Source organism: Symphodus melops, assembly GCF_947650265.1.
Source record: "Symphodus melops genome assembly, chromosome: 11".
In the NCBI taxonomy this organism is placed as follows: domain Eukaryota; kingdom Metazoa; phylum Chordata; class Actinopteri; order Labriformes; family Labridae; genus Symphodus; species Symphodus melops.
Window position 1 is genome coordinate 1,253,024 of NC_136701.1, and position 23,781 is coordinate 1,276,804.

The following is a 23,781-nucleotide window of genomic DNA, read 5'->3' on the forward strand; positions in this document are numbered from 1 at the left end:
GGTTTTATTTTTACCAAACTGAAGTTAAAGCCACATGAAGGATGCGTTCGAGCTCTTTCACTTTGTTATGAATTAGATTCTTATTTGAACATAAATGTGACGAATGGTGTTCAGTTTAAAGTCGCACACAGTTTGAAAACATGTGGTGGGATGGGACAAAGATGAAAACAATATGTGAGAAGTTTCCCAGCTCGGACACAAGTCATTGTGGATGAATTGGCCTGTTAGTATTCAAACGTTATCATGCAAAGAGGGAAGTTGTAAATTTAAATAAATTCAAATGTTGCTCTTCCCTCTCTGCTGTTATTCAGATTAAAACTTTATTCTGTTTAAAAAAACAAACAATAAACACCTAACTGGGCTAAACTCAGGTTTAATAGCAATCAGGTAAACTAGTCACTGAAGTGTGCACGAGCCTCGCAGCTGCGCAATAATCACTGCTTGTGCTGCTTTCAAGTACCCTCGAAAATAACAAGGACAAGATGCTCACTCCTAAATTTAAACTATTTAAGTTGCCTGATGAAAATGAAACTAAATGCCTGACGTCCATATTTTAGACTTCTGACAACGAACATTTAAACCAGAGGGGGGCAACATTTTGTATTTTGAGGTCCCAGTTTGTAGACATGCTTTTTCAATGATACAGCAAAACTTTTTGTCTTTTAATTATTCAGCGGATCCCAAAGTTTCTGTTAGTGAGGGCTGAATAGTCATGAAATAGAAACTGTTCTACTGGGGGCCCTGAACGCAGCACTCCCTCCTCCTCCTCCTCCTCCGCGTGGACCCTCTCTCTCTCTCTCTCTCTCCCTCTCCCTCTCTCTCTCTCTCTCCGGTAGTTAGAGTATGTGAGTTACCGGCAGAGTTCCCTCACTGAGTCCACACCGGGACCGTTCTCTCTGTTTCGGCGGTGTGTTTGATGTTTCCGGCCGTTCCAGAGGCGATGCCCGCGTCCGGTGGAGCCGTGCCATCCAGCTGAAGGTAAGACACGAATAACGGTGTGTTTACCGACTAACGGCGACGCCCTCGTGATTGATAAAGAGTTTATAATAACTAATAAACCGTCAATACTAATAAAACATCAACGAGCTGAGATACTGACGAGGAAACTTCAGTCATTAAAAACAAAGACGTTACACCTGTTAATTAAGAAAACTTCAGTTAGTCGAGCATCCTCCGGTTAAAAAGATGCTGCTTCTCCTCCTACAACTTTTTCTGTCATTTCTTTCTTTATTCCGAACATGTCAATCAATCATCAATCAATCAATCAATCAGTCTTTATTTGAATAGCGTCAATTCAGAACAGGTTTTATCGCGAGACAAACAGCAGGTAAAGGACCTTACTGTTTGCTACATGCCGACATGTAACATAAGACAAAGGTAAATAATAATATAAGAATAATAACAATAATAAGATGAGCAGGTGCAGACTCTCACCTGCATGTTACATTTGACCTTTTATTATTATTTTGTACATTTAAATAACTCCTTGATATTTGTTGACATTATATTTTATTTGACTGTTTCTGTGACTAAACTGAGTGTTGGCCTTAAAAGTCTCTGTGCTGTGAGTTCTGATCACATGAAGATAACATGGGCAGATCATTCCTTTCAGTTTCTCTCACTTTGACTTTCTTTGTATTCACAGCAGTAACGCATGCGACGCTTTGTAAGGCACTAAGTGTGAATGGTCTCATTTAAATAACACAAATTCAAATTTCAGAGGAGTCGTGGGTTCCCCTGTGCTGCTGTTCGAGGCTAACTCTTTGCATATGTGTCCCGTCTGCACACACAGGTGATGTGTGACACAGCAGGTGTGCTGTAGACACAGTCCAGAGGCAGGACGATGTTGTAATTGTTTGAACATATTGTTTCACTTTTTTAACTCACAATAATTTATTTATTTATTTTTTATGGTCCTGGATGTACATTGATTTTTAACCAAATCCTCATATTAAAGGTTTTATCCGGAAACACTTCACAAGATTTTGATTAAAATGTGTCTTTAGGTCCTGACAGATATTAATAACTCCGGTTCTCTGAAAAAAAAAAGAAAAAAAAATCCATAATCTGCAGCAGTTTGTAAACGCGTAAAAAACGTCGCCCAATGTCTGCACTCTGCACGTTTTATCAACCAATCACAGCCTCTCTTCTCCACGCATGCACGAGCCCACACTCTGGACCAATGGCGCTCGTGCATGTAAGTGAGGGGGCGTGGCTTTAGAGGGAGCACGGAGGGGGGAGGGGCTGAGTGAAGAAGGAGCACGGAGAGAATGCTACTTTTAAAATCATGCTAGTTTTGAAGAACAGGCCTGACTTTAACAGATCAGCGCCTGGAAACAAGACGTCCAACGACCCGGATACTCGTGACCAGAGAAACGCCAAAACGGCATTTAAAAAAAAACAAACAAACAGAGAAAAAGGTACAAGATGTCGTACATATTTTTTGTCTCAAGTCGAGGAGCTACCCATCCCACAATCCATTGCAAATGCTGTCGCTTCTTCTTAAAAGTGACTTTAGTCGTCGTCGTAGAGTTTAAGTGTTGAACTAACTTGTAGTTTGTGTTGTGGACAATATCTGCTCGGATACGGCGCCACGGGGCGGGAAATAATGCCACGCTACCTTTTAAGCTCAGCCAATCAGAGACGTCGCTGTGACACTCGTAGCCACATTCTTTGCTCCGATCTCGTGAACAGATGTTTGTCTTAAAACGAGGTTCATATCATTCGATGCTTTTACTCTCAGGTAGCTCGTGCTGTCGTCTACCTTGGATTCTTTTGTCATTAAGGCTAATAATCAAATGTAAATGAACGGGATTTTAACCTCCAGAGACGCGCTGGCGAGCCCACGCTGGCGAGCCCGCGCTGGCGAGCCCACGTTGTCTTCGTCGTCCCGGAGGAAGACAATACGTGTCGAGGTTGAGAAGTTAAATCCAAGCAAGCTCACTGATACTTATCCTGAAATGTAACCCTCCCTGCTGCTCCTCTTCTGTGACACCTCAGGTAAACCAACGCTGCAGCTTTGTGTGCAGGAGCCCAGAATGCACGCCGTCACACGGGGGGGGGGGCGGAGCACGCTACACCTCACGTTTCTCTCACATGTCCTCCACGATCACCGGCCTCCGTCCTCTCTGAGTGACTCTCATCACGCTGCTTCAGCTTGTTAGAGATTTGTAAGGGGAGGAGGAACACACACACACACACACACACACACACACACACACACACACACACACACACATGATGTCAGAGTGCGGTGGCGGGTGATGCATCGAGATGCTTTGTTGAAAGATTCTGCATCGATGCAGGAAAGTCCATTAAGACATTGGACCGGTCCACTTCCTGTTCCGGGGTTACCGCCGCTGCTGCCGCCGCCGCTGCAGAAATATAACATCCTTTGAAGGGTTTAAATCCTGCTGATTGTTTGTAAAAGTGAACCATGCATATAGATCCAAAACATCCAATCGTGACCCTCTGAGAAGTAGACCACAGGAGGCGGCCCCTGAGCTGCTGGGGGGTTTGCTGCCTTGCTCAAGGGCAGAGCTGGAGAAGTGGTCTTAATTGGTTTAAAGTTTGATTGGTCTTCCTGGACGTTGTTTTGTTGGTTAAAGTAAGACGATGTTTTCAAAGTGCTGAGCTTTCACTCTCTGACTCATGAAGTCGCTGCTTTCTGCACCATGCGGCTGTTTCACTACCTTATTTTCATCGGCCTTTAAAAACAAGTTTGAGCACGGGGTCACCGGCAGGTTCAAATCCTTGTTCAGCCGTGGGAAGGCCGTTTCACATCGCTGTATGTCTGACTCTCATCAGCACGAAGCATTTTTTATATCATCGTGGAACAACAAGAATCTGAATCTGACAACGCGCACACACAACGCCACTTCGAACCCGGGTTTATCAAAAAAATAAAAAGTTAAACAGGCGACACAGATCGACTGTGAACGTCTCATTTTAATATTAATATTCAATATCAGGCCGTAAAACACCTTTTAATGACGTGACAAAGTGACGTACTGTCCCTTTAAGAACAGATCGCGGTCTCGTTTGGTGAGCCTGCTCCGATCTTTGATTATTTGTTTTGAACAGATCACGTCCAGTTTAAACTTCATGTGTGAGATGACTGCAGCTTGTCCTCTATAAACTGTGTGTGTGTGTGTGTGTGTGTGTGTGTGTGTGTGTGTGTGTGTGTGTGTGTGTGTGTGTGTGTGTGTGTGTGTGTGTGTGTGTGTGTGTGTGTGTGTGTGTGTGTGTGTGTGTGTGTGTGTGTGTGTGTGTGTGTGTGTGTGTGTGTGTGTGTGTGTGTGTGTGTGTGTGTGTGTGTGTGTGTGTGTGTGTGTGTCAGTGCTCTGGTGACCTGTTTTGTTTTCACTGACTCTCATTGTGTATTCAGGTCCCGCTGGCTGTCTCTGCATACGCTGCTAACATTGTGTTGGTCTCATCTGGATCGTTGCCCCCGAAGCAGGAGGAGCAAAGAATCTGGACCAGAACAAAAAAAAAAAAAAAAGAAAGTTGGTTAGTGTTTAGTTGAGCTGTGCGTGCTCATCCTGCTTGTGTTAACTCACACTCGGGTAATCAGTAAAGACTTTCTCCTCCTAAAACACCAGACCCCGTCACTTCACAGTCGGGTCTTTTCTCCGTGTTTTTGTGCTTCCTGTCAGCGTCGTGAATATTGCATCGCTGGTGTCTCTGTCTGGGTTCACGGCGAAGTTGAGCTGCTCCTTATAAGGTGACAGCGGCCGGGCAGGGTGTCTCAGGTAATGGAAACCTCCGGAGCTGCTGTCTGCTGCTTGTCATTCGTTTGTCTCCCAGCCTCTTTCTGTCCAGCTCACCTCCGGCCCCATGCGGCCTCTCGCCCCCCCCCCCCCCCCCCTTACAGTGAGCCACTTGGGGACAAATGGAAGGTGGGGTCAAATGTGTCTGACTGAGACCCTCATGTAGCCCCGCCCCCTTTTTTTAATAGGGTTACTTTGGGTGTCTTACAGGGGTTTCTTTGTCCCTTTCTTTTTATGCAACACTTTTTTATTTTTATTGATTTTATTTAAACTTCTTCCTTTATATTTGATTTGTATGTTTTTTACAGGCGGTGTTTGTATTGTTGTTGTCACGGGCTCCGTGCACTACTTCCTGTTGAGCCTCATGCGGGATGCTTGTGAGCTGATTTGGCTACGTGGTTGTGTGTAATGTGAAACATCTATGATCGATGCAGAACAAAAATAAGAGAGTTAAACTGATCAGGAGACTCGTTCTTAAAGCTCACAGGAGGTCAGGACTGATTTCCATCACATCAGAAACCGTGAGAGGACGCACGCTAAATATCTACTTTACCTCAAATCAATGAACTTTGGAGCTCAGTGACGATTACCGGTCGAGGATTTGTTTTTTCCCCTGACATGCCGGGATCTGTTTCCTCATCAAGGAGTGCACAACATGTGATCAAGTAATAAATAAAAACGACACCTTTTAGTTTTAAAGTAGAAATCAACTTCTGTAGAAAATTAAAAACTGGCATTTTAAATTTGTCGTCTTCTCGAAGAACAAAATGTGACCAAACGGCGGGCGTTTGCTTCCATTGCGCTGATTGGACGTGCCGCCACGTGAAATAAGTTAAAGCCCCGTTTCCACTGAGCGGTCCGGCTCGGTTCGTCACGGTACGGCGCACGTTTTGCGGCGTTTCCATAGACTCCCACTTTTTGGGACCCTTCCGTTGGGGAGCCAAGAATGTGGAGCCGATCCCAAAAGGTGAAGCTAAACACTGCAGCCTTCTCTGAAACAAAGCTGGATGAGTTCTTGTAATAAAGAGTCACATGACAGAGGAGATGAACTGATGGATGTCTTCTTCGTTGGTTTTGTTTGTGTAGCGTTTTTCTCTTGTTGAATTTATTAGTTAGCGGTTAGCTGCTATCATATGACGCTATTTACATAGCGGCTATCAGCATCCGGCTCACACGCCGCCTCCCGGAAACACAAATGGGATCGGGCTTGATCGAACCAAACTGGACCGATCCGTACCGGACTGCTGTGTGGAAACGATTAGAGGTTTCGATTTTTTTTTTGTTTTTGTTTTTTGGATGAACTGCCCCACGCCAGTCAGTGGTGCTAATGCTAACCGTTTGCTAACCGCTATTCAACAAGAAATGAAGAAGAAGAAACGGACAGCAACAAAACACAAAAAAGAGAAGCGATGCTGGAGGTGGATTTTACACACTGCGTTTAGGAAACACTCCCAAAATGAAACTTCAAAACAGGAATTTACATTTGCAGAAATACAAAAACTAATGGATAAGATAACGATGTGAAAGCGTGTTTCTTTCTTCAGTTCACCATGTCAGGTTTGTTCTTCTACTTTTCAACATTTATGTTGCAGTTCGGTTCTGTTTTGACTTTTTGATTCAACGCTTGAATTTCCCCTTGGAGATCAATAAGATAATATCTTATCTTTAATACACGGCTTCCAGGTCCTGCACACCTGCTGACTTGTATGCACGTTAACAGGACCTGTACTCGCGCTGCTGCTATAAGCGCACATACATGTGAAGTGAGTGAAGGCAGATAAGGAACCTGGCGGCGCGCCGGCCGCGCTGTAAACTAAACCCGCTGCTCAGCCGAGCCTGCACTGCTGCCGTCCAGATTGCGGAGACAGAGGGAAACAGAGACTGTGCATGACTCAGGTTATCTTTCCCCTCGCACAGAAACTCATTAATTCCACTCAGGTACTGATTGAGCCGGCTAGTTAATTTATAGACCGAGTGACCGAGGGATCTGATGAACGCTTAGACACACATCTCCGTGCTCACTGCTTAAATCAGGAAGTGTCTCTCTCCTACAGCTGCTGTAAATACAATTTAAATGTTTATACTGCAGCTAAATACGCTTTAATACGCTGCGTTAAAGTGTAAATTGTGTCTGCTTGTCGAGCTCTCAGCCTCGTTGGATGCAAAGTCTCCAAACTTTTTTTTTTTTTTTTTTTGTGGGCCTAAATTGTCGTGTTTGAATCACCCCGCGGTTTTTTCTTTTTTTAATATTTTAAATAATATTGTCAGGAACTTTTAAAAATAAAATAATAAAAATAACGTGAAGAAAAATTATTGTGTTCTAGATTTAAAAAAACCAAACAACATAGTCAGGCTTTGTAGATCAGAATGAAAAGGTTTAAAACACTTTAATAAAAGGAAAATAAAAACTTCAATTAATTCTCAGGATCAAGTTTGTAACATATTTTTTTGTATCTTTCTGTATTTAGTTCAGGTTATTAAATGGTTAAACAACAGTTTAAAAACAAACAAACATTTTATATTTGAGGAAGAACGAGACCTCGGGACAAAATCTTCTGATTCTTCAATTGAAGTTGAGGGCTGCAAAAAAAATGGCCTTTGGGCCCCGGGACCCCCCCGGTGTGGACCGCCAGCACGCGGGTCAGTTGTTGAGTCTTTCATGTTAATTTACTGAACAGTGTAAATGATGACGTACAGTAATGATGAAGACTTCTCTTCACTTTCTGCTGCTCGTGTAGGATGAAGAGTTCAACATGGATCCATTCAGACTCTCCTGATTGGCTCACGCCGTCCACATGTCGGTGCATTCAAACATTAAGCCGAGCAGCCAGTGACTACTGTAGTGTGTGTGTGTGTGTGTGTGTGTGTGTGTGTGTGTGTGTGTGTGTGTGTGTGTGTGTGTGTGTGTGTGTGTGTGTGTGTGTGTGTGTGTGTGTGTGTGTGTGTGTGTGTGTGTGTGTGTGTGTGTGTGTGTGTGTGTGTGTGTGTGTGTGTGTGTGTGTGTGTGTGTGTGTGTGTGTGTGTGTGTGTGTGTGTGTGTGTGTGTGTGTGTGTGTGTGTGTGTGTGTGTGTGTGTGTGTGTGTGTGTGTGTGTGTGTGTGTGTGTGTGTGTGTGTGTGTGTGCATTTTTAGAGTTGGTGAAACATTTGCAGAGATTTTGAACTTGTGGAAAAGTTTGCGTGTTGTGAAAACAACTCGGCGTGATGACTCTTTAACGAAGCCGTGTTTTCCACGCGCTCGTTAACCCACCAGGTTAAAAGACCAATCACTGAGTCCGCCTGAGCTGCAGAAGTGACAACATGTTGAGCATTGTGTCCTTTAAAGGGACGTTTCACCCTTTTTCATGAAGCCTTGTATCCTGTGTTTTTGATTGGTCGTTCATCCCGCTCCTCTTCGTCATGCTGAGTCATCGGACGCCGTTTCTGGTTAGCATTGCTAAAACTACATCGCTAGTTCCTCGTGTTTGTTCAAACCAGCTGAAGCTGCAGACCTATCACAGATCAGTGGGCGGGGCCTAGCAGCCAGAATCAAAAACTTTTAACGTCCGTCATGCTCATTGCGTCATTTCCTGCAAACCCATCACAATAAAAGTCTCCTGAAAAGCTTTTATTCTGAAAGAGTCGCATCAATCCCAACATTTTAAATTCTGCAAAAAAAAATAAAGACGACGTGTATTTATGTATCATTTTTTGTCATGTCGCTGACGAGCTGTGACGCTACCTGACAGTCACACTGCAGGTAGAGACATGAAACGGTTAGAGGTGATAACTTCCTCCTCCTATCAGTGTAAGAGAAGCCCAGGCAATCACTTAGCACAGGTGCTGACAGATCGTGGCTGTGTCAGAGGCGAGTAAGAGGAGAGGAGCTGTCAGCTGTGTGCCAAGAGGACGAGGAGACCACAGACCTGTCAGCACCCCCCCCCCCCCCCAGCAGCCAGAACAAAGACCTGAGAGAGAGAGAACCGTGTGGCATCAGGACCGTCTCTGATGTTAAAAAAAAAAAATCAATAATACACATTTCCTGGAGCCGGATGTGAAAAGAGTTGAATCAGTTCACCTGTGGAGGGAAGAAGAAGGGCAGGAACAGGAAGCTGTCCATTTGTTATTTGATTTTTTTATGAAGTGACGTTCACACAGCTGCTGGTAAAGTGAAATGACAGGAAGTGATATCCTGCTATATTTAGACTGAATGCATTTATCAATAATGCATCCGGCAGCTCTTCCAGCTCTGGCCTCGGATATTTGGCCTTTGTGGCGCCGCAGCGTCCAGCCATCGAGCGAGTCCGTCAAACGGAGCGAGAGACCCCGAACACGACGACACACTCGAGACTCGAACAAACACACAACTTTCAACACGAGTGAACGTGACAGGAAGACGTGTTACTGTTCTCTGCTGTCGTCCAATATGAAGCTGAGAAAGTTGTTCTTGGTGACCCCCCCCTCCCCCCCCCCCCCGGTGTAAGGTGGCCCGATGTCAGAGGTCGTGGTAACCATAGCAGTCCTTGGAAAGTGAAATGTGATGCGGCTGTGTTTCTGAATCACAACTCCATAATGAGCTGGCAGGGCTCGGGCGCCATCAAAGATGCAGCACCTCCATATCTGTTTCAACTCCCACAGTGTCACCTGTGCAGGTGGTGGTGGGGGGGGGGGGTGGGGGGGGGCGGGGGGGTCTCTGCCTCCCCTGAGCTCTCGTCTGTCCGGGCTCCTCACTCACACCTCACGTATCAGATACAGACGACAGAAGGAGGTGAACACCTCGACCGTCCCGCCGGTTATTTTTTAACTGATTCTTCTTCAATGACGGAAAATCTGTGAAGCATGAAAACTCACTTTAACGTGTCGTGGGAGGCGAGGGATAAATAATCATAATAAAACAAACACAAAAGGACGGGAAAAGAGGAGGACATAAAATAAATATTGATAATCATACTACTAATAATAAAGACAGAATGAAGCTGGCGGCTGCTCTGAAGTGATCGCTCCAATGTTTGATATCTTCACTCATTATTTATCTGAGTTGTTTCATCGCTTCCTTCTTCTCTTCCAGGAGAGTCCCCGACCCAGCGCCTCCCTCAGAGACCCCGCCCCCCCCCTCCCCCCCCACACTCAGGGACGCCATGGGACCCCTCCCTGTTCACCTGCCCCCCTTCCTCTTCCTCCTCCTCTCCCTCCTCTTCCTCACCCACCCCTGCACGTCCTTCCGGCCGCAGTTTGTGGAGCGAGCGTCCGGCCCCGAGCAGCCTCAGTCCTCGGCCAACTCCAGCGGTAAGAAGGCGTGCGCCGGCGTGGTGGTGTGTAAGCCGGGCATCCTGCTGCCCGTGTGGCTCCCTCTCAACCCTCCGGTGGGCGAGCAGGCGGGGAGAGCGCTCGTCTACTTCCTGTGTCTCATGTACATCTTCCTGGGCGTCTCCATCATCGCAGACCGCTTCATGGCGTCCATCGAAGTGATCACCTCTCAGGTAGTTCAGCTGCAGACTCCGCCCTTCTTTGTGTATTTTTTTAATTCAACTCTCAGGACTCGACGGTGACGTCATGTTTCCTCGCCGTGTGTTTGCACCTGCAGGAGAAAGAGGTGACCATCACTAAAGCTAACGGCGAGCAGACGGTGACCACGGTGAGAGTGTGGAACGAGACCGTGTCCAACCTGACGCTCATGGCCCTGGGCTCCTCCGCACCCGAGATCCTGCTGTCTGTCATCGAGGTGAACGGAGCGTTTCTCATGAACACTGTCCAACCTGAAGCTTTTAAAAGCAGAGTCGGCCATTTTCTAAAACTAGCATGATTTTAAAAGTAGCATTCTCTCCGTGCTTCTTCTTCACTCAGCCCCTCCCCCTCTCTGTGCTCCCTCTGAAGCCACGCCCCCTCACTTTGAGTGTGGGCTCGTGCATGCGTGGAGTAGAGAGGCTGTGATTGGTTTATAAAACGTGTACCGAGTGCAGACATTGGTCGAAGTTTTTACGTGTTTACAAACTGCTGCAGATGTTTATTTTTCAGAGAACCTGAGTTATTAATTCCTCTCAGGACCTAAAGACGATTTCAACCAAAAATCTTAAAAAGTGTTTCTGGAGAAATCAAACAGCAACCACACAACTCACCTCCCCAAACGCCACGATTCAAAAAATGAAAACAGGAAGTGACAGAAGTGAGGAAACACTGGAGGTTAAAAATGACACAAAACTCACTGAGATAAAAAGATTCAGTTTCCAGCTAAAACTAAAGAGGTCGGTCTTCTTCCACTTCAGGAGGAGGAACCATTCCTGATTATGTTCTGTTTGTCTCTGAAGGTGTGTGGGCACAACTTTGAAGCAGGCGAGCTGGGCCCGAGCACCATCGTGGGCAGCGCCGCCTTCAACATGCTGGTGATCATCGGGATCTGTGTGTCTGTGATCCCCAACGACGAGTCCCGAAAAATCAAACACCTGCGAGTGTTCTTCATCACGGCCTTCTGGAGCATCTTCGCCTACATCTGGCTCTACCTCATTCTGGCCGTCATCTCGCCCGGGATCGTGGAGGTGCGTCTCCACGTGACTACACGCCGCACACACGCGTCATGACTCGTGAGCGTGCGTGTCATGTGTTTCTCTCTCCCCCGTGTGAGCAGGTGTGGGAGGCCATCGTGACGCTGCTTTACTTCCCCGTGTGCGTGATCTTGGCTTGGATCGCCGACCGCCGCCTCCTCTTCTACAAGTACATGCACAAGCGTTACCGCGCCGACAAGAGGCACGGCATCGTGGTGGAAATGGAGGGCGACCTCGCCCCGAAAGGCATCGACATAATCATGGACGGAAAGTCGCCGGACGGGGGCGCTTGCCCTGAAAACTCCTCCAGCGTGACGGTGTCTGTGCAGACCGGCAACGAGCTGGAGCAGAAGAGCGACGACGAGGTGAGAGCCGGAGGACGTTTAGTCGTGCATGATAAACAAGGAAGCTCCGTATACAGGAAGTGGATTCTTTAGCAGCAGGAAGTCGATCAGTAGGAGGCCGAGGAGTTTCCTGTGAAAGATTCCTGCGATCGGTCCTGAAAATTAAAATCCAGAAAAGTTCAGAAAAAAAACAAAACTTTCAAAAAATAGATTTGCAAAATAGATTTTAGTAAAAGAAGCAAATTTTAGTATTTTAGAGTTTTGTATCAGAATACAACAAAAAGCACATTTAAACCTCGGCCTCTCTTTTCTTCCCTCCATCTTTTGAGCGAATAGTCGAACATCGTGCAGGAAGTGCGAGCTGTGAGCTGATGATGCATGACCTTATAGCCCGTCTCCTCTCTTGCACAGGTGGTCCGGATCCTCAAAGACCTGAAGGAGAAGCACCCGGACAAAGACCTGGACCAGCTGATTGAGATGGCTAACTACTCGGCCCTGGTGCAGAAGAAGAAGAGCCGCGCTTTCTACCGCGTTCAGGCCACGCGCATGCTGATCGGCGCCGGAAACATCTTAAAGAAGCACGCGGCCGAGCACGCGCGCCGCTCCGGGGCTCTGGACTCCGACAAGGCCACGTGCTCGCACGTTTGTTTTGAGAGCGCTCAGTACCAGTGCACGGAGAACTGCGGCTCCTTGAGCCTCGGGGTGGTCGTGGACGGGGGGACGGGTCAGGACACCTTCTATGTGGACTACTGTACAGAAAACGGCTCCGCCAACGCCGGCGCCGACTATGAATTCACTAAAGGAACTCTGGTGTTTAAGCCAGGGGAGACGCATAAAGAGATCAAGGTGAGCAGGGATACGATGTCAGCTGTTCAGATAAAACAAATACTGTCATCCATGATCGTTAAAAATCATCTTTAAAGTCGTAATGAAGAAAGCACGAGTCATTCATTTTCTAAAACTAGCATGATTTTAAAAGTAGCATTCTCTCCGTGCTCCTTCTTCACTTAGCCCCTCCCCTCTCCGTGCTCCCTCTGAAGCCACGCCCCCTCACTTTGAGTGTGGGCTCGTGCATGCGTGGAGTAGAGAGGCTGTGATTGGTTTATAAGACGTGTACCGAGTGCAGACATTGGTCGAAGTTTATACGCGTTTACAAACTGCCACACTTTTCAGAGAACCTGAGTTATCAATTTCTGTCGGGACCTAAAGACGATTTCAAGCAAAAACTTAAAAAGTGAATCTGGAGAAAAATGAGCATCTCGGCCTTCAACATCAGGGAGCGATACTCAGATCTGTGGATTCACGGTGGACGAAGCTGCTCGTAAAGCTTTAATAAAATAGTGAAGAATCCCAAGTCATTAGGTCGGATCTGACCGAGACTTGTAACGGGTCATTTCCTTCATGCTGTCCTCAGAAACGAGTCTGACCAGTCTGTGCTCTGCAGGTGGGCATCCTGGACGATGACGTCTTTGAGGAGGACGAGCACTTCTTCGTGCGTCTTCAGAACCTGAGGTTAGAAGAGGCCGGAAGCGAAGGGACAGGGAGTCCACCGAAGGGAAGACTGGTGGAGCCGCTCGTCGCCACGATCACCATCCTGGACGACGACCACGCCGGCATCTTCACCTTCGACCAGCAGGTGCTGCGGGTCAGCGAGAGTACGGGCACGCTGACGGTCACGGTGGTCAGGAACTCGGGCTCCAGGGGGACCGTCTCTGTCCCCTATCACACAGAGGATGGAAGTGCCAAGGCTGGCGTGGACTACGAGGACGCCAGAGGGGAGCTGGAGTTCACCAATGAACAGACCAGGTGAGGAAATAACAGTCAGGAGCCAGTAAGTCAATCTATACCGGCCCAGGAAGAAGGCGTCAGGAGAAAGTTACTGATCAATGAACTTTGATCATTTATTTATTGAAATCCTCGGAAAACACGTTGAGGGAGAACAATCATTTGAAAAGGTGTCGAGGTACAAAATACAGATAAAACAGGAAATACAACAGGAAGTGCAGCCAGTTGAAAAAAAGGGTAAGAAAATATAATATAAGAAAAAAAAATAAAAGTAATAAGTAAATATTAAATATATTAAATATTACTATTTAAAATGTTAAAACAGCTAAAATCAAATCAGAACTTCAAACTTTAAATTGTCCCAGTGTTGATGATGTGTTGATCTTAAAATTTCTCTGAAGCAAAAACATCCCAATCAGTGCAACACTGAATATCTTGACAGCGAGGAGGTTGCTGGTTTGAATCCCCGTCTGAGAGGAGCCTCTCTGTGTGGAGTTTACATCCAAACACCTGCTCACCTGAAATCAATCTGGATTCAAACAGGAGGCAGAGGACGCTCATCATCCGCCGACATTTCACAAACAAGAAATAATAAATAAGAATAATAATTAATTAGAATTAATAAGAATACATCATATTTAATAATAATAAAACGATAAAATTAATAATAAATAATAATAATAATTAATAAGTAATAATAATAATTAACAATAAATAGTAATAAGAATAATAATAATGAATCATAAATAATAATAATTAATAACAATTAATAATAATAAAATAGGAATAATAATTAATAATAATAATGAATCTTAAATAATAATAATTAATAACAATTAATAATAATAAAATAGGAATAACAAATAATAATGATAAGTGACCTTTTTGTCATTTCAAACATGCAGCATCGTAAACACTTTAATTGTGATCCTCCACACGTGAGTTGGGTTAACAGTCACACTCTCCGGGTGGAGGAGGTCCTAATAGACGGAGTTACCTGACGAGTTGACACCTGAGGATTATCCCCCCCCCTCATACCCCCCCCCCCCCCATCAGGTGTGGGAACCTCACGTCACCCCACGTACAGCAACCCAACAGATCCTTTTCACATTAAATTTGCAGGTTATATAATCTGTGTTTGCACATGTGCTAAATGTGCACTTAGTGACTATTGCATAACGCGGGACATCAATATAGAGGCTGAGCACCCCCCCCCCCCCCCCCTACTGAGGGAGGGGGGCACGTGTCTGGGCTTTCTTTGCTCTCCTGTGTTCATGTATTTTAGAAGTGGTGTTGCTGCATGTTCGGCTCGTTCTCGGTTGGCACACTGAGGAGCAAAAGCACACTCCGTTAAAGTCTGAATTATTCAAAGAGCCGTCGTTATTAATTATTCAGCTGACTTGAATTTGCGATGTGATTTAGACGGCCGAGTAAATGTTGGAAAGAGCGAGGAAATGTGTCTTAATGCACCTTTAATTCCTGGTGTTCAGTAGAACTGTATCGTCAGTTTAAGAAACACAAATAAAGCTATGTCTTTGTGTGTGTGTGTGTGTGTGTGTGTGTGTGTGCATGAATGAATACCTTCAGTCAGGTCTTAAAAGTGCACATAATAAATGTGGAGGAGTACGAGAAGCAGGAGAACTTCTTCATCGTGCTCGACGATCCCAAATGGCTGAAGCGAGGCCTCTCAGGTGAGTGTGTTCACTCATCAAACAAAAGCCTCTGTTTACACCGGCATCAAAAACACCCAGCGACGGCGTATCACGTAGCAAAACAATAACAACAGGCACAGAGGCGTCTGCGTCACAGAGCGTAACCCAAGATTACATGCTGTCTCTGTTTCACTGCAGCCAATTATGACTTCAGGATCCTTTAGCTGCCTGTTTCCTCTTTATGTGTTGAAAGAATGCTGCAGCAACGCGATCTGCACTTGTTAGAGGAGGCCAACCAACCAATTAGATTGTAAAGTCCGGTAATTTATGTCTTTGGGTAAGAGTGGAAATAAAGGCTAACAGTTAGCACTTTGCAGGTGTATCAGGTTCTGCTGTTGCGGTTTCAATGATCTCGAGTCTCTCTGCTGTGAGACGGTTCGTCAGGTCTCTCGTTAAAGTGTCGTCTCTAAAACAGAGGCGTCGCATCGCAGCACTCAGCTCTGATTATACAGCATGCACTCGGTACACACTTCATTTTTAGTGCTACTGATATCCAGTGTTTGATCATGAGACGCTTTAGAGCGCGGGCACTCTGGGCCTCCGTACCCTTCGCCCCCCCCCCCGTTATGACGTTCCCCCACTGGCCAGCGCGGCCAGTGGTCCCACTCATCTGGACACGATGACCTCTCGTACATAACACAGCACATGCTTTATGTTACTGTGAAGCGTGCTCACTTTACAAACAGACGGACCCGAGGCCACACATCACAGAACGTGTCGGTTTCTTTGTGACTTATTTTCAGTCAGATAACGCCGTAAAACTCTTTTTAGATTTCTCCATAATGACTCGTCAGGCATGGCAAGGCAACTGCTTGGGGCCCCAGGCCAGTAGGGGGCCCCTAAACGGCTGACAAACATTAAACCAAAGCATCACCTCAAAATGTGCAAATTTTGCAACGACAGTCGGAAGCCCCCCTGATGGGGCCCCATCTGACAGAACTCCCTCTCCATGTCCTGCTGAGTGTTTCAGCGTTAGTCCTGTGAAAACCAAAATGTATCAATGAAGGAAAACGAAGAGGAGTTATCTGTCTGGGAAATAATTATAAATGCTAGTTGTCGGGGCCCCTGATGAGTTTTTGCCTCGGGCCCCGACAGACCCTCGAATCGCCCCCGGTGCTCTCGCATAAAGTGGACTGAGCCGGAGTTGTCACACTGTGTTTTCTGCTCTCATACAGGTGTTTAATGAGTGTGTGTGTCTGTCTTCACAGCTCTGCTGCTGAACCAGGGTAAGATGGTTTAGTCTGAGGCTCGCGTGTTCAAGGTGCTCTGTGCAGCCGCTTGAAAAACTCCAAATCTGGAAGCCTCAGCATCAGCTGTTCACAGAAACTCTTCTGTGTGTCATTAACATGAAGGGTCTTTGAATCACACGTTTACATCACCAGACTTTTCCAGAAAACTCTGAAGGCTTGAGCTGCTTTCATTTATTTGGAAAGACGATTAAAAGGCCAAACGACAGGAGGGAATTTAAAAGCTGAAGCATTGATAACATCTATCATTTAGTGCTTTTATTCAAACTGCTTCTGACTAATGGTGCAGAGTTAGCAGATGTGCAAGATAAGGTCAAACAACAAGTGCAAAGAGAGCGAGGCCAAAATGAAAGAAACACATGGTTGAAGTCTTAACGCTGCACACAGCTCCTTTGAAAAAGTCCATCTCTGGAGGTTTGCTGTGTGAAGTTGTGTTTGTCTGCATGATTGGGTTTCCTGCTTCATGAATTAAACGCATGCCTAAGGACATTTCTGGTTTAAAAAAAAAAGAGTTTACAACTTGAAAATAACAAGGAAGTTGTCATTTGTCTTATTTTGAATTTGGAAAAGATGTATGTAAAGAAAAGTGACAGTATGGTTGAAATGAACCTTTTGTTGAAATGTTCAAACATATTTCTTATTTCGTATTACAAAATCCTTCTTGTCTTCTTTAATGTTTGGTCAAAAATAACAACACCTAATATAATATGTTTCTGTACCTGACAGGTAAGCCCACCCCCGAGGAGGAGGAGGCACGCAGGATCTGCGAGATGGGAAAACCCATTTTAGGAGAACACAGCCGACTGGAGGTTATCATCGAGGAGTCATGTGACTTTAAGGTGCGTTTAAGTGAAGGTGCAGACGACAGGTTGGATCAGTTTAGGTTGAACCACATCTTTATTAGTATCCTACGTATCTGTGTTAAAGGTATCCCAACTGAATGTTTAAACACTCCTCTACATTCAAGATTATGTTTCTTCTACTCGACAAACAAAGCCGTGTTAAAGGTCCCATTTTCTGCCCTTTTTAGGTTTCATATATGTAATTTATGTGTCTGCTAAAGTACGTTCACAATCACTGTTACTGAATAAACACTGAAGGCTGTAATAATAATAATAATAATAATCACAGAATAAAGTGTTTTCATGTGCTGTCGCCGGTGGTTCCTACGGAAATTCCCCTATGGGATTTTTTCATTGTATTTTGGATCATTGCAGAAAATAATCTCTGTGTCAAACACACGTTTCTGATGTGTAGCTGTTTAGTTCAGCGGGATAATCTTTACAGATGAACATCATTTATATGAAGTTTGAAGAGTTAATGCAGCCCAGAGAAGTAAAAAGCTAACGTTATTCGCTAGCGAACTACACCTTTTAAAAAAAAAAAAAAAAAAAAAAAAAAAAAAGACCAAAATATTGTTTTCTGCGGATTTCACAAGCTAGCTAAACGTTAGCTTAATAAGTTGTTTGTTAACCTAATATTTACAAGAACACTGAAAAACATGACTAGAGACTGTAAGGAGGATTAGGGAGAGAGTTCCCGGCGTGATGACGTTTAATGTCTGCAACAACAACTGTAGTTTCAGCTAGCTACTTGTTAGCAACCTGCGTTTAAAGTTCGCATAAAAATTTTTAAATTCACAAGTGGGGTCTTAGCTAACGTAGTTTATGTTGTCTAACTAAACATCATCTCTTCAGCTTGTGTTAACCACAGACCTTATTTCAGTCTAAACACAAACACATTTAAAATCCACTTTGACTTTTAGTGGTTAGATCCACGGCGCTAAAATGCTAACTCACTTCCTGGTTTTAGGACTTAAAACTACACCAGTCTATTGGGAATGCTACAGTCAGTCCGAGGGGAGCTTGCGCTCGCTACAACGAGCCAATGAGCTTGGATCAATGACATCATTGTCTTGTGATGTCACAACACACATTTTCAACATGGCGGGGGCTAGGGACCGAGTGTTACATGTGGCTATTGTTACAGCTAACAGGAAGATGTAGGAGAAGACGTTTCCGCGGAATTTGAATTTGTGCACATAGATGTGACTAAACATGCAGAAGACACCTGAAAACACTGAAGAGAATCTAAAACCAGAACAAGAAGAAGAAGAGCTTTAAAGAGACGCACAGTTAAAAGCTTTAACATGTAAATGCATTTCAAAGGTCGAGGATGTTCTGACGCGTGTTCTTGTTTTTATTCACCTTGCACCTTCTAACACATCAGACTCTCAATGGAGTTCTGGACCAGGTACAGTTTGTGTCAGCACGCCGTGTGTTGTGACCTCTTCTCATTTATTTTACTGTTGATGGAAAACTGCATAAAAATTCACATCATCTCCTCCTCCGTTTTGAACGTCTGTCATCATGCATGGATTTGAAGCGAAGCAGTTTGTGTTTGTGTGCATCCATCCACGTGTGCTGTGTCGGTTTACTCAAACTCTGTTAGACAGTCAAGCATGTCGTGGCTTTGTAGCTGTTCTGCTTGTGTGTCAAACTCTCCTTTTAAATCAACATGCAAAAGGTTTTTGTAACACACATCCTCTCTTTTACCCGTCGTTGATTTAAAGAGGGCCACAGTTTCATAACACACAGAAACTGAGAATCATTTGATTATTTATGCACAGTGTCAGAGCAGCAGGTTGAAGGTTTTAGATCGCGTTCTGAGACGACGAAATCCAGTTCAGCAAACTGAACAGGAAACATGTGGGAGACTGTTTCTACAGGCGTAACAAACAGGCGTTCATGTTTTCTTTCAGAACACAGTCGACAAACTGCTGAAGGACACGAACCTGGCCGAGGTGCTCGGCACGCACTCCTGGAGAGAGCAGTTCATCGAGGCCATGTCGGTCAGTTCAGGTCGGTGAAGACTTTCAACTTCTGATGTAGAGATGCAACGATTCACCCAACTCACGATACAATTTATTTAGTTTCAAGTTTATTTTCCCTCTAAAGTTTTAACCCCGCTGTCTGTCTCTGAACAGGCAGGAAGCAGTTTATGATTTGTTTTATTCATTATTTGTGCGGTCTTAAATCCGTCCAAACTTTAAAGAGGACATATTATCCTCCTTTTCAAACAATCCCCCTGTGCTCTCTTTCTGAGCTTTGGTCCAAATATAACATGAATCAAGCAGCAGAGGAGGTTTGTGACCCTGTAGAAACCAGCTCTCTCTGAACGCTCCGTTTTGGTGTGTGTGTCTCTTTAAATGCAATAAGCCCCGCCCAGTTTTCCCAGTAGACCACTCCTCTGGAGAGAGAGTAAAAATGGCCGACCTGTGTAAAAGTTTATCTCTAGTTTGGAGGTGGAGTCCATGGAAGGAGATACCAGGAGAGGGGAGGGGCTTATTTAACAGAATCCAACTTGTGATGTCACAAACTGAGAACATTTGAAACAGAGCGTTTTTCTCTGTGTGGTCAGACTGAAGCAGACCACAAACAAACGACTGGATGGATTTATTTCACACGTGTGTTTATAGACACTCAGGTTACCCAGATAAATGTTTAAAATCACTGTAAGAGTGGATTTTTCACAACATGTCCCCTTTAAAGTCTGTCAATTTAAAAACAGTATATTGTTTCATGTCGTGGGTAAGACTCTCCCCCTGATGCTGACCAAAAGGAGACCTATAAAAATGAATGAAATGATTGGGGACTTGATGATCATGTATCTGCACTCTGTGTGACGACGCCTCGTACCTGGCGGCGTGACTGCATCCCCTCTGTGTCTTCTCTAAAACAGGTGATGGAGACGAGGAGCAGCGCATGCCGAACTGCTTCGACTATTTCATGCACATCTTGTGCGTTTTCTGGAAGATTCTGTTTGCTTTCGTCCCGCCAACGGAGTACTGGAACGGCTGGGCGTGCTTCGTGGTATCCATCTCCGTCATCGGCATCCTGACGGCCGTCATCGGAGACCTGGCGTCTCACTTCGGCTGCACCGTCGGCCTAAGAGACACCGTCACCGCCGTGGTCTTTGTGGCTCTGGGGACCTCACTTCCTGGTCAGTGATTCTAACATGGCCTCTTGTTTCTCCCAGCGAGAAGAGACTCTGATTGGATGAGAGAGTTGACCTTAGTCCTTGTTGATGAGCAGCCCTTTAATCACATGTAGAGGCACGAACACATCCAGTTCAGTCTGGTGTGTTAGTGTTGTCTAGTCCTGCTCTACTTTTAAAGACTTTTATGTTTGATTGTATGTAGTTTGTTTTTTTGCCAGTCTGGGCACAAAAAGTCACGTGATATCAGATTGTTTTTATAATTCTGATTCAAACCACACAAACAGGTGGTTTTGAATGCAACTCAATCTGAACGTCTTGGTCGCTTCGTCACTCTCAACGCGACGCCATCGACGACGCCATCGACGACGACGTAGATCCAGTGAGCAGGAAGTGAAAGAAAACAACAAGAATCACAACAAACGGACGGACAGAAATAGACACACTTCTCTGTCATCCATTTGACATGGATTTGTGGTATTTCCTGTTACCATAGAAACCAATGTGGATCAGACCTCGTCAATACAGGCGGGCAGATCTGGTCACTTGTGGACAGTCAGTCAGTTAGATCGGATTCTGAATGGAGCCTGACAGAAATCAAGGGGTGGCTGTGGTTCTGTTGGTAGTCTCAACTGGAAGGTCGAGGGTTCTATCCCCAGCTGATGTGTCCTTGGGCAAGACACTTAACCCCTGAAATGCCCAAGATCCTGGCCTCGTTGCTCCTGTGATCAATCGCTTCTCTGTGCCTTTGAATCCCCACGGGGAAAAATAAAGTTTTAAAAAATGTAAAAACAAACCTGAAGAAGGTAGCTGCTTCAGAGTCGATGAATGAGACGATAAAAAATAAATAAAATAAAAAAGTCTTCAGGAAAATGTCAACTGAGTGACAAGAAGGCTTGTTTCCTTTAGCTCTTTACAAACTGTAATTCTGCGATGTGATGTCACTGTCCCAGTTTGTGATGTCACAGTGCATTTTGGTGTCGAGGCCGAAAATGTAAACAAAGAGCTTAACGTGCACTCACACACTCTGTTTAGCTGTCTGTGTCTCATGTTAGAGTCCGTAGTGTGCTTCAGTACGCCGCACTACAACACGTGTTGGATCAGATTACTGAGCTATATTTTCTTTACTGTCTTTTTTTTCAGACACCTTTGCCAGTAAAGTGGCGGCCACTCAGGACCAGTATGCAGACGCGTGTATCGGCAACGTGACGGGAAGTAACGCCGTAAATGTGTTTCTGGGTATCGGCTTGGCCTGGTCTGTGGCCGCCGTGTACTGGGAGGTCAAAGGTAAGGTGTTCCGCGTGGACCCCGGCTCGCTGGCCTTCTCCGTGACCCTCTTCACCATTTTTGCCTTTTTCTCTATGGGGGTGTTGATGCTGCGCCGGAGGCCGTCCGTAGGGGGCGAGCTGGGGGGCCCACGGATCCCCAAGATCCTGACCTCATTGCTCTTTTTCGGACTCTGGTTCCTCTACATCCTGTTCTCCAGCTTGGAGGCCTATTGCCATATTCAAGGCTTCTAAGAGAGAGGGGCGTCGGACCAACGACCATCAACAACAACGTCTGCCATGGTTCATTCACAACACTGCACGCAGGGTCCCAAATTAACACCCACCAAGCGCCAAATGTGGGTCGATTTTCCGTTTGGCGAGCAGATTTCAGAGGGCTATGCGCCACATGGCGGGTAGTCATCAAACGTCTAAACAGGTTTTCTATATCTACTTCTTCCTGCTCCTCTCTCTGCTGTCAGCATCACTGTAACACGCTGAGACTCATCAGCACACAGTCGATTCGTACGAAACGGATTCACTCTCACCGTGTCTGCAGCTAACGTAACGAGAGCAGCCTCCTCTCACCGTGTCTGCAGCTAACGTAGCGAGAGCAGCCTCCTCTCACCGTGTCTGCAGCTAACGTAGCGAGAGCAGCCTCCTCTCACCGTGTCTGCAGCTAACTTAACGAGAGCAGCCTCCTCTCACCGTGTCAGCAGCTAACGTAGCGAGAGCAGCCTCCTCTCACCGTGTCTGCAGCTAACGTAGCGAGAGCAGCCTCCTCTCACCGTGTCAGCAGCTAACGTAGCGAGAGCAGCCTCCTCTCACCGTGTCAGCAGCTAACGTAGCGAGAGCAGCCTCCTCTCACCGTGTCTGCAGCTAACGTAGCGAGAGCAGCCTCCTCTCACCGTGTCTGCAGCTAACGTAGCGAGAGCAGCCTCCTCTCACCGTGTCTGCAGCTAACGTGACAAGAGCAGCCTCCTCTCACCGTGTCTGCAGCTAACGTAGCGAGAGCAGCCTCCTCTCACCGTGTCTGCAGCTAACGTGACAAGAGCAGCCTCCTCTCACCGTGTCTGCAGCTAACGTAGCGAGAGCAGCCTCCTCTCACCGTATCAGCAGCTAACGTGACGAGAGCAGCCTCCTCTCACCGTGTCTGCAGCTAACGCGACGAGAGCAGCCTCTCACCGTTTCTGCAGCTAACGTGACGAGACGAGAGCAGCCTCCTCTCACCGTTTCTGCAGCTAACGTGACGAGACGAGAGCAGCCTCCTCTCACCGTGTCTGCAGCTAACGTAGCGAGAGCAGCCTCTCACCGTTTCTGCAGCTAACGTGACGAGACGAGAGCAGCCTCCTCTCACCGTTTCTGCAGCTAACGTGACGAGACGAGAGCAGCCTCCTCTCACCGTTTCTGCAGCTAACGTGACGAGACGAGAGCAGCCTCTCACCGTTTCTGCAGCTAACGTGACGAGACGAGAGCAGCCTCCTCTCACCGTGTCTGCAGCTAACGTGACGAGACGAGAGCAGCCTCCTCTCACCGTGTCTGCAGCTAACGTAGCGAGAGCAGCCTCCTCTCACAGTTTCTGCAGCTAACGTGACGAGACGAGAGCAGCCTTCTCTCACCGTGTCTGCAGCTAACGTGACGAGACGAGAGCAGCCTCCTCTCACCGTGTCAGCAGCTAACGTAACGAGAGCAGCCTCCTCTCACCGTGTCAGCAGCTAACGTAACGAGAGCAGCCTCCTCTCACCGTGTCTGCAGCTAACATAACGAGAGCAGCCTCCTCTTAGTCTGTAACACTGCACGCTAAGCAGGAGCAGACACAGACTAATAACGGGCAGGCTGTCAAAGCTGTTAGAGATAAATGAAGAGAAAACTTACTTTTAGTTAGTGTTGTAATGTTGGGGGGAGGGGGGGAACTACATATTTAATAAATAAAGACAAGCAAATATATTTTTCAATTTCTCCTGATCTGATTAAATGATTCAGTCTGAACGGATCATGAAGCTTTCTCAGTTAAATGTAACAGATGTGACACAAAAACACGATTTTTTAGTTTGGCCCGGTGAAGTTTTTCATCCACCGCCACCTTGGCCGGTGAGTCAAAGAGGTGAATTTCGGACCCTGCCTGCAGGACAGTTCTGATCAGTTT

At 46.0% G+C, this 23,781-nt stretch overlaps 1 protein-coding gene across 3 annotated transcripts; it reads left to right on the plus strand.

The window, feature by feature from the left end:
* The first annotated feature begins 783 nt into the window (after window positions 1-783).
* Window positions 784-22,815, plus strand: slc8a2a (solute carrier family 8 member 2a). 3 transcript variants are annotated; one of them, XR_013780157.1, is made up of 13 exons: window positions 784-978; window positions 9,816-10,227; window positions 10,332-10,469; window positions 11,053-11,280; window positions 11,370-11,651; window positions 12,042-12,476; window positions 13,075-13,436; window positions 15,003-15,106; window positions 17,101-17,213; window positions 19,136-19,235; window positions 20,116-20,376; window positions 21,514-22,186; window positions 22,795-22,815. XR_013780157.1 is itself a non-coding variant. In XM_079356293.1 (12 exons), the coding sequence occupies exons 2-12, from the start codon at window positions 9,886-9,888 to the stop codon at window positions 21,888-21,890; spliced, it is 2,742 nt and encodes a 913-aa protein (XP_079212419.1). In that variant the 5' UTR covers window positions 784-978; window positions 9,816-9,885; the 3' UTR covers window positions 21,891-22,346. The 3 variants fall into 3 exon arrangements, 1 of the variants encoding a protein (XP_079212419.1); XR_013780158.1 differs by lacking the exon at window positions 22,795-22,815 and adding an exon at window positions 22,755-22,770; XM_079356293.1 differs by lacking the exon at window positions 22,795-22,815 and having other exon boundaries at window positions 21,514-22,346.
* The last annotated feature ends 966 nt before the right edge of the window (window positions 22,816-23,781 follow it).